This window comes from Diaphorina citri, unplaced genomic scaffold (assembly GCF_000475195.1).
Source record: "Diaphorina citri unplaced genomic scaffold, Diaci psyllid genome assembly version 1.1 scaffold383, whole genome shotgun sequence".
Classification (NCBI taxonomy): domain Eukaryota; kingdom Metazoa; phylum Arthropoda; class Insecta; order Hemiptera; family Psyllidae; genus Diaphorina; species Diaphorina citri.
This window is the reverse complement of record NW_007377818.1, coordinates 65161-75036: the sequence shown is the minus strand read 5'-3', so window position 1 is coordinate 75036 and position 9876 is coordinate 65161. Positions and strand designations below refer to the sequence as shown.

The following is a 9876-nucleotide window of genomic DNA, read 5'->3' as shown; positions in this document are numbered from 1 at the left end:
TGCAATGCAAAGAAAAGAAAATCCTATGAATGCCTGAGAATTATTGGATTATGCAATGTGCACAAGTACAAGTAAAAACCTTAACTTTCCAAGAACATATAGCCAGCCTAGTTTAGCTTGGAGGGATGGAGGGTAGCGTGTCTACCTTGTAAGCGCTACCCTCAATCTTTCCAAGAACATATAGCCAGCCTAGTTTAGCTTGGAGGGATGGAGGGTAGCGTGTCTACCTTGTAAGCGCTACCCTCAATTTTTTTAATACATCTCATTGGAAAATTTTAAATTTTGGATGAAACTTCAGCTAAGCAGAAACCTGGCAAAATTTCATGACTTGCCCTTGACTCGAACCGGCGACTGTCTCCTAGAGACCATCACCCTGGTGTATGGCTGATATAAAAAGATATCTCTTCTTTATCCTGGAATCAATTTTTTGGCATTTTACTTTTGGCAAATAAACCAGACATCTTCTAGAATGGGGGTGACTTGAAAAGATTTGCCAGAGACAGTCATTGCTCTCACAGATGTCACCTTGTGACCTCCTATCTGTGAGGGTGTAGTCGCTGTAGAAAAAAAAAGAAAAAAAAAATCAATTGGCGAAAGCTAAAGTCGCTAAAACTACACTTATCTCACCTGATCAATGAGTAGTTCCAGGGGTGGTCCATCGTACACTTTCACCAGCTCGGTAGCATCGTAATCTTTCCACACCAATTCATCCCTGCCTAGGTAGGCTTTGAAAGCATCCCTCCCCCACTGACACTGCATTGGGTTGCATATTGGGGCAAATGCAGAGACAGCTAAATATTTGCCTGGACATTTGAGGGCGCAGATCATTGCTCCATGACCTCCCATGCTGGAAAAATAAAATGATAAGTGTGTCCATATTTAAAAGGTTAAGAGGAACAACAGTCATCTCTTCAAAAGTCTGAAACACCAATAAAAACTTTGGCCCAATTCTTAGAGATGGAAAGGAGGAAGTCCCTGCTGTTAAAATCACTTGAGAGGGAAACCAAAAACTCAGCCTCCTCAATTCAAAATCCAAATGAGATTGACACATCCACCAAGCCCATGTCAAATCAAACAAGTGATGTGAAACCTACACAATCACCCAAGCAGTCGCTGGTGCCCATTGGAAAACCAATAACACCCATTAATAATAAGTTAGCAGGAACTGTTGCAACTGATACAAATCCCGCCAAGCTAGTCAATCCACAAATCTCTACCAATTGTAAGACACCCAACAAACGGAAAGTTGCTTTTACGGAGATAGACATGTTCCAATCCACTTCTCCCGCAAAGAAACAAAAGCAACTGGGTTCAACAACACAGAACATCCCTGACAGTCCATCTGAAACCAATAGAAGTCAACAAAGTCCAATAGAGTGAAACCTACACAATCACCCAAGCAGTCGCTGGTGCCCATTGGAAAACCAATAACACCCATTAATAATAAGTTAGCAGGAACTGTTGTAACTGATACCTGTACGCCCTACATTTAAGCCTCAGGTGGGCTTTTCATGAATGGTAGAGCACAGTACCTACTTGGTTCAGAAAAATTTTCTGGCCATCCAAAGGGACAAATATTCCTGCTAGAGTACTTGTCGCTTTGGATTACATTGCATTACATTCATGATTACATTGCTCTTTGGAAAGATGTTAGACAAAGTATTTCATTTAAAAATAATATCTATCTCCCTTTCTTCCAGATTTGTCATGGAAGGTATGATGTTGGTGCTTGGCTTCCGAATCAAGAAAGACACATCTAAAGCTGAACAAAGCAAGGAGGCTAAAGTTTTCATATCCAATCACATTTCCAAGTTTGATTTCATCCCGTTCCATGTGTCTTTGTCATGTAATACTGTAAGTGCTTGAACCCTCAGTTAAAATGTTGATCTTGAGGTCTAAAGTGTTGGAGGGAAGAAAAAATAATACCTAAATTGTTATTGAAAAGTACATTATAAATTATTATTACCCCTAGTGCTACTCCTAGTAAGTTCCGGTCTTTTTAATTATTGTAATTAATGGAAATAAAAAAGCTGTCTCTTTCCATCTGATGATAGGTGTATTATGGGATAAATATGCTATAACACAGACCACACATCTAATGTACAAATGTACATACTAAGCTGTTGGTTCATTGTACATTGCTACAGAATTAGTGACTTTTTTTTAATACCTAGATTAAAAAAAAAAAACTTCTTTTCGTTTTCAGCCCAACACATCATCTTTCTCATTCCCATTTTGGGCAGGCGGGGGCGAATGTTTGGGTCTGATCAATTTGGGACGGAACACCCGATTTTCTCGCTCCACGTTTCTCTCCAAGCTGAAGAGTTTCCTGTGCCGAACTGAGGCACCCATTGTATTGTTCCCCGAAGAGGAGACCACCAATGGAAAGAAAGGACTTTTGAAGTAAGTTGTTGTTTTCAAATGTTGGCCTTGGCCATTAAAGTAAAAAGCATTCAAGTACCTATGAGTAAGTCTAGAGTCTGGAACAGGGGTCAGTAACCTTTTCAAGGGTTGCAAACTAGTTGATACCTACGCTTGAAAATGAGAGCTTTTTTAAAACCTTGAATAGTACAGTTTTGAAGCTGAATAGCGACCGAACCGTACATTTCTCGTGTTGGCCTTGGCCATTAAAGTAAAAAGCATTCAAGTACCTACGAGTAAGTCTAGAGTCTGGAACAGGGGTCAGTAACCTTTTCAAGGGCTGCAAACTAGTTGATACCTACGCTTGAAAATGAAAGCTTTTTTAAAACCTTGAATAGCACAGTTTTGAAGCTGAATGGCGACCGAACCGTACATTTCTCGAGGTTTGGCACAAGGAGACTTTTGATCTACATTTTATAAAGAACCTCTGTGGAAAGTTTGGGCATCTTGGACGGAAAACTTAAGTCCTGAAGAATGCAAATTTTTCAAGCTTAAAAAAAAAAAAAAATAAATAAATGACCTCAATTGATTGATTGATTGATTTTTTTTTTTTGTCTGTTAGAAATCAATATAAGGACGCTTTTCTTTCCTCTCCATTTTCTGATGTTGTTTACAAATGCAGGAGGTATTGACTATTAGGTGATTCTTCCTCGAGCATCCCAGTATTTTTCTACAATTTTGTTCCCCCATTTTTCTGATGTTAACTCTCTTTTTACCTTCTTCCTCGCTCCAGATTTTCATCATGGCCCGTGTCAGCATGTAACTGTGTCCAGCCAGTTATCCTATCTGCCCATCGTCCCATCACTTCCATATCTCTCTCCCCCATACCTTCCAGTTGGTACTCGGACTTTTTCTGGTCCCTCTTCACTCCCTGTACTGTTTATACTATCAAGTAAGTATTCTTAGTATAAAATAGGAGCCTCTGTGGCTCTGTGCCTTGATGTATAAGCTTTGATGAATGTGCCTCAGCCAGTTATCCTATCTGCCCATCGTCCCATCACTTCCATATCTCTCTCCCCCATACCTTCCAGTTGGTACTCGGACTTTTTCTGGTTCCTCTTCACCCCCTGTACTGTTTATACTATCAAGTAAGTATTCTTAGTATAAAATAGGAGCCTCTGTGGCTCTGTGTCTTGAAGTATAAGCTTTGATGAATGTGCCTTGAAGTAATGCAAAAGCAGTTCCAAAGTACCCAAGATACGTTTTTTTCCCCCCTAAGTATAAAATAAAATATGATACCTTGTTTATCCTGCTGGGATAGGATTGAAAAGTACCTTTACCCCGGCAGTTTAACGAAGGTCTTCTCTATTTTGGCATATTACGGAGAACACAACTACAATCTACATTTGTACGATTGTATGTAGGAGTGTGTATATGGTTCGGTTTAGCAATAGCATTTATCAGGCTGTTAATGTTATTGGCTTGTCAAATTAGCATTGATTCAAGTGTCGTTTTTTTCCCCCCTAAGTATAAAATAAAATATGATACCTTGTTTATCCTGCTGGGATAGGATTGAAAAGTACCTTTACCCCGGCAGTTTAACGAAGGTCTTCTCTATTTTGGCATATTATGGAGAACACAATTACAATCTACATTTGTACGATTGTATGTAGGAGTGTGTACATGGTTCGGTTTAGCAATAGCATTTATCAGGCTGTTAATGTTATTGGCTTGTCAAATTAGCATTGATTCAAGTGCGTTTTAACTAGCCAACAATAAGAAGTACTTTTTATACAATCAAGTTTTTCCTTCCAAAAGATACAAACATTTAACCCTCATTTATTCTCTTTTCTCCCAAGGTTTCTCCCGGTCATGAAGCGCGCGCAGAACGAAACCGACGAGGACCTCATGTCGCGCATCGAGGCATGCATTGCATGCGAAGGCCGCCTGTCCCCCACCCTGTGCACGCCTAGTGAGAAGTACGAACTAGAGAAGCGACTGGTGCGCGCCCTGGCGACACAGAATAGCGGTGCGCGCCGCTACGATTCACGCATGTACGCGGAAGCGCAACGCATCCGGGAGATATTCCCGAATATCCCGCTCAATGCGATCGTGCGAGAACTTGGTAAGTACTTAATACATTGAAATTAAATTTAGGTCTTATCGTCTTATCTCTTATACTTTTCTAAGAGAGAATCTGCTTTAAGTAAGTGATCAATGGGAGAAGAAAATCGTTCGTAGCTCCGTGAAAAATTGACATAATGGGACAGTATGGGTATTGTCAGAAAGCTGAGACTTCAACGCATCCCGGAGATATTCCCGAATATCCCGCTCAATGTGATCGTGTGAGAACTTGGTAAGAAATTAACAGGCTGTTTCCACTTGTCTTTCGGATAAAAATCGTGTCGTGTGTAGTGGAAAAACTCTCATTTGAAATTATATTGCCTACAGGACATTTGTTGTCGTTCGAAAGAAAAAAAAAATATCTTGTCGTGTGTAGTGGATTTTATGCCTCGATTGGGAATCGAACGACTGAGTTTTGTTTGGTTCCATTTATTTGCCTAATACCTGTTGGGAAAATGGCTCCATAGGTAATTCCTTTGCATTTGTAAACAACAAACATTTTTTTGCAGGTCGTAGTCACGGTAATGCAGAGTTGACAATTAGTAGACTCATTGCCGACAGCTCATTCCAGAACTTGAGTTTCAATTCATCCTCCTCTTTCAATCAGGTAACTCAATAAATTTTGTTACGAGTACAAACCTTCTTTTTCTCCCTTGTCACCTTTTCCCAAATTCAGACGGGGTCGGCGTTTTTCGTCTCTTAAACCAGGCCTAACGAGGGTGATTGTTTTGGGCTGACATTTAGTTTTGCCTACAAAAACTGTACGAGATGCCCTTCGCACTCAACCTTTGCTATTTCTTTAGTAAGGGAAATTCAGGCTGGTATACGCCCTGTTTAAAGTCCCCCCAGTTAGACCAAGCCGGTCTACTCCCGTCCCCCAGCCAGACAATGTTACGAGTATAAGTATTGTACTATTATAATTTTACTGCTGGCTAAAGGTACGGTTATTTGGCGTCTTGTTTTTCGTGTCGTGCTTAACATGATGCGCTGAGAGATTAACGCCATATACTCCTTCCCATACATGATGTTCACATTTTGGGAGAGGGGAAAAATCAGGGACGAATGGTGTTATGGATACATACTTTCGTTATGATTTGATTGATTTATTGAGATTGATTATTATCTTTCTGTTTCAGTCTCCCTCCCCCTCTTCCCCCTCCACTCCTCAGTTCAATGCTTCCCCTCACAACCGCATGTCCGCGTTTGCGGAAAAGAAGGCCCAGTTTATTGCGGAAGCACGGAGACGGTACATTGAGAAACATGGGCTCAATGTTCCCAGTTGAATAGAAGACTGAGGAAGCAATGTATAGGAGTGCGAAATGGGTGCATTTTATTTAACACTAAACCGTAAACCGAAATTTAGAGAGTGGGGGTGACAGAAGACTGAGGAAGCAATGTATAGGAGTGCGAAATTGGTGCATTTTATTTAACACTAAACCGTAAACCGAAATTTAGAGAGTGGGGGTGAAAATCTCGTAGTGGGGATAATCAGCTGATTAAAAAAATCAGCTGTTCGCATTAACCGAGAAAAAAATGGCGAGTCTATCGTTAACCGCAGTCTAGAGCCTGGTTTAGTATGGCAAGAGGGGAAACGTAAACCAGAAAAATAGTTAACGCCCCCTCACGTCTTAAAACCCCTTCCATGTGAGGGGAGGTAGTGACCTTGACTAAACGGAACGCTGGTTTACGGTCTAGTGTAAAATAAAATGCGACAAATGACTGTTCCCAGTTTATATTTGAATTTTTTTCTCAGTCTTTATCTGGTCCGTACGCTATGATTTTTACTTGCCCTAAGCCAGCCACTCACTATCAGGTAAACCTGACAGGTACGGCTGATCAGGTCTGCCTTACTCGGACTTTTTCTGGTTCCTCTTCACCCCCTGTACTGTTTATACTATCAAGTAAGTATTCTTAGTATAAAATAGGAGCCTCTGTGCCTTGAAGTATAAGCTTTGATGAATTTGCCCGTGTATGCCAGGTATTAGTAAGACACATGAAAAACAATTGAGGATATATTTGTCGTAAGGAACGGTCTTTTTGTAGGATTAGTTCCCTTATCATCTCGTTAATAAGTATAGCCCTTGTCCCATGCTTTCACTTAGGTTATTAGCACCAAATCTAACTCAGCCTCAGGAGTAACTCAGTAACATATTAGAGAGATTTCGCATCCTGTTTTGTAAAATTCTGATAAAAGGTATGATTACGTCCGCTAGGTTCGCTTGGGTTATCGTTTTTTGGTTTTTGCATGCTTTGCTAAATCTAGGAACATGATAAAAGAACATGGCGTCTGCGTCTATATCAACATGGGTATGGGTACGGGGATTATCCATTTTCCTATGTTGTTTATTTTCTTCTGCTTTAAAATACTAATAGCGTCTGTTCGTCATAGGCCACTTTCGATTTTTCACCCATCAAACTGTTCAAAAAAAGTTTTTCTGCTACTAACAACTTCATTTTATCATCAATTAATTGAGGAAACATCTTCTTCTTCTTCTTAGTGTGCCATGTCCATTACTGGACGTTGGCGATCAAATTGGCTAAATCATTATTATCCACCACTTTAGCAAACAGCGTTGAATTAGATTCCTGGAACCATTCTCTAAGATTTTGCATCCATGATTTCCTTTTTCTACCTCTTCCCCTACTCCCCTTAACTGAGGAAACAAATTATCTGCACGTCAGTGTATTGAAATTAAAATGTAAAAGAAAGTCGGAAATACACATTGCGCTTGCGTAATTAGGAACTTCTAGGTTCTAGGAAGAGTTTAGGATCCACTATGCATATGAATTTTAGGAAAGCACTTAAAGGAATCCCTAATCATTGGAACGACTGTGCATTCGGCCCTACATTTAGGCTGGCTTTCTCCTATCCTGTCTTCCTTCTTTCTTCGATTTCGGGACGATAAGACCATAGCAGTTACAGTTCCCTCTGTCAAATCTCTCTCTCTTTTTTTTTTTAAGTTAGATTGTGGTCCCGAGCAATCATTTACCTATGTTAGTTACATTGTAGGTACTTTACATAAATCCCTACTCCTCACCTAAGCCTCACAAATATTGTATTAGTAATGTTGTTTACTTTTTTTACTCACCTTACAATCTAACAATACAAACATGATTACCTACCTTATTTAATTTGGGACTGTTGAACTGTTATTATTTATTTATTACCTTCTAGCTATTTATTTCCTAAAATCAATTTTGCTACTTTTTTTGTCAGCGCGGCTACCTTGTAAGCAATAGGTCGCGGGTTCGATTCCCGCCCGGGACGGATTTTATTCTCAGCAGAGGTTCGTTTTTGCTACTTTTTTTTGTCAGCGCGGCCACCCTGTAAGCAATAGGTCGCGGGTTCGATTCCCACCCGGGGCGGATTTTATTCTCAACAGAGGTTCGTTTTTGCTACTTTTTTTTTTGTCAGCGCGGCCACCTTGTAAGCAATAGGTCGCGGGTTCGATTGCCGCCTAGGGCGGATCTTATTTTAAACAGATGAGGTTCGTTCTCGGAACGGCTGGCTTTCCTGAAGGTAGTTTTTTGGACCAGTAGCTAGTATAAGTACACAAGGAAAAAAAAATCTATGAAAAAAATAGCCATAACACGTTGAATGCGCCAGTTACCAGATTTTTTTTTTTTTTTGGAGTTAAGTAACTTTGCACATACTTAGTTGGCTGGTGAAAATTGTGTGAATCAAGACTTGAGTGAGAAAAATTTAAGAGGACATGAGGTACACAATAGGGCTGCCTGGACAAGAAACGCAGACAAATGAAAAAATAATTTCTAAATTTTCTTCTCTTCTATTTGGATACTAATCGCGTTCATTTGCTATCGACCAGTTTCGATTGATTTTTAGTTGCTACGGATACAATATACACTGGAATGCAAAAAAATTTAGGACAGTTTTCAGTTTTTATTGAACACTGTTACAGCCATTTTAAAGTCAATCTGTTCCAAATTATCTGCACGTCAGTGTATTGAAATTAAAATGTAAAAGAAAGTCGGAAATACACATTGCGCTTGCGTAATGAGGAACATTTTTTTTTTAGCCAGCCTAGTTAGCTTGGTTGATAGCGCACCAAGAGCTTCTTCCCTGAAGAGGTGGGTATTATGTGGTGATCTTTAGGGCCTGTTTTGTACCTTGCCTTGACCCCATTCCACACCATATAAGACTTAGTTTAAACTGTGGGAGTAAAGGGACTTTTCAGTCTCATTCTGGCAGTTTAAACAGGGTATGTTATTGTTTTTTGGGCAGCCAGTGATTTTTATCAGTATTGCTTTTGTGGTAAGGCTAGGAAGAAAGTCCTGCCTGTTCCCAACATTATACCTATATATATATATATTTTTTTTTTTGGAAATACAATATCTAGTCGGAACTCGGAAAATAGCGTGATCACAATGAGTACCATGACTCTTCGTGGACGGGGAGGGGACGGTAGGTGAAAGCCATCTCTTCATGCGGACATGCGTTAATTTACCGCGCACGGCAAGCACCACTGATCGATTTCGATTAATCGATTCCAGAAATCGAACTGCGAAAATCGAGTTCTATTCGAACTTTCTCAGGCAAACATGGCTGAACCAATGAGATTCCGCTTTGGATGTAAACATACCGGAATCTCACAATCTCATTGGTTCAGCCATGTTGGACTGAGTTAAATTCATATAGGTAATATTGAATTTATCGAATACAACTTCGATTTCGATTCCTGCCGCAAATTTTGAGGTTAGGTTTGGAAGAATCTGGAAGTTTTTCTTTTCTCGTTCTTTCTTTCAATCTATTTCAAGGAATTCGGTAGCAATTTCCATTAGTCATTGTATATTGTAAAGCTACGTTTGAGAGTTCACATTTGAAGAACCATTGTGTAATATCATAAATCAACTCTAGTTTAGTCCTAATCTTCGTAAAACTCAAGTAAGTATCCCCTTTTCTGCTTTTTCTCTATCGAAATGTACGAAATTTCACAACTCGTGGTCCCGCTGTGAATTTCTTGATGCAACGCCCACCCTTAAACGTGAAGAAACTTCCAAATGTGCTTTGAAAATGCTCAGAGGATGTTCAAGGTTTCGTTTTATGTTCAATTCTCATGACTTTAATGCGAGTACCTAGGTGAATTTCAAGTTTTCCTGATAGATTTCATTGTAAAGCCTATTTTCCTTTGTCTCCAGATTTCACAATGGCCAAGACACCTGCGATTGGTATAGACTTGGGCACCACATATTCGTGTGTGGGTGTGTTCCAACACGGTAAAGTGGAAATCATCGCCAACGACCAGGGTAACAGAACCACACCCAGTTATGTTGCCTTCACCGACACAGAACGTTTAATCGGGGATGCTGCCAAAAACCAGGTGGCCATGAACCCCAACAACACCATCTTTGGTGAGTATCAAGGACATTCAA

At 40.0% G+C, this 9876-nt stretch overlaps 2 protein-coding genes across 3 annotated transcripts in view; both read left to right on the top strand.

The window, feature by feature from the left end:
- The window catches only part of LOC103508271 (ancient ubiquitous protein 1), a 12489-nt gene extending 6394 nt beyond the window's left edge, over window positions 1-6095 (top strand). Inside the window, exons 2-9 of one of the 2 annotated variants that reach the window (XM_026822913.1) lie at window positions 1701-1854; window positions 2207-2403; window positions 3155-3259; window positions 3456-3509; window positions 4221-4486; window positions 4995-5092; window positions 5622-5781; window positions 5874-6095. In XM_026822913.1, coding sequence (XP_026678714.1) covers window positions 1701-1854; window positions 2207-2403; window positions 3155-3259; window positions 3456-3509; window positions 4221-4486; window positions 4995-5092; window positions 5622-5768 — 1021 coding nt within the window. In that variant the 3' untranslated portion in view covers window positions 5769-5781; window positions 5874-6095. Of the gene's footprint in view, window positions 1-1700; window positions 1855-2206; window positions 2404-3154; window positions 3314-3455; window positions 3510-4220; window positions 4487-4994; window positions 5093-5621; window positions 5782-5873 lie in introns of both variants that reach the window. The other variant, XM_008472806.2, reaches the window with a different exon arrangement.
- A 3131-nt stretch (window positions 6096-9226) lies between these two features.
- The window catches only part of LOC103508277 (heat shock 70 kDa protein cognate 4-like), a 4082-nt gene continuing 3432 nt past the window's right edge, over window positions 9227-9876 (top strand). Inside the window, exons 1-2 of the mRNA XM_026822911.1 lie at window positions 9227-9388; window positions 9643-9855. Coding sequence (XP_026678712.1) covers window positions 9651-9855 — 205 coding nt within the window. The 5' untranslated portion in view covers window positions 9227-9388; window positions 9643-9650. The remainder of the gene's footprint in view (window positions 9389-9642; window positions 9856-9876) is intronic.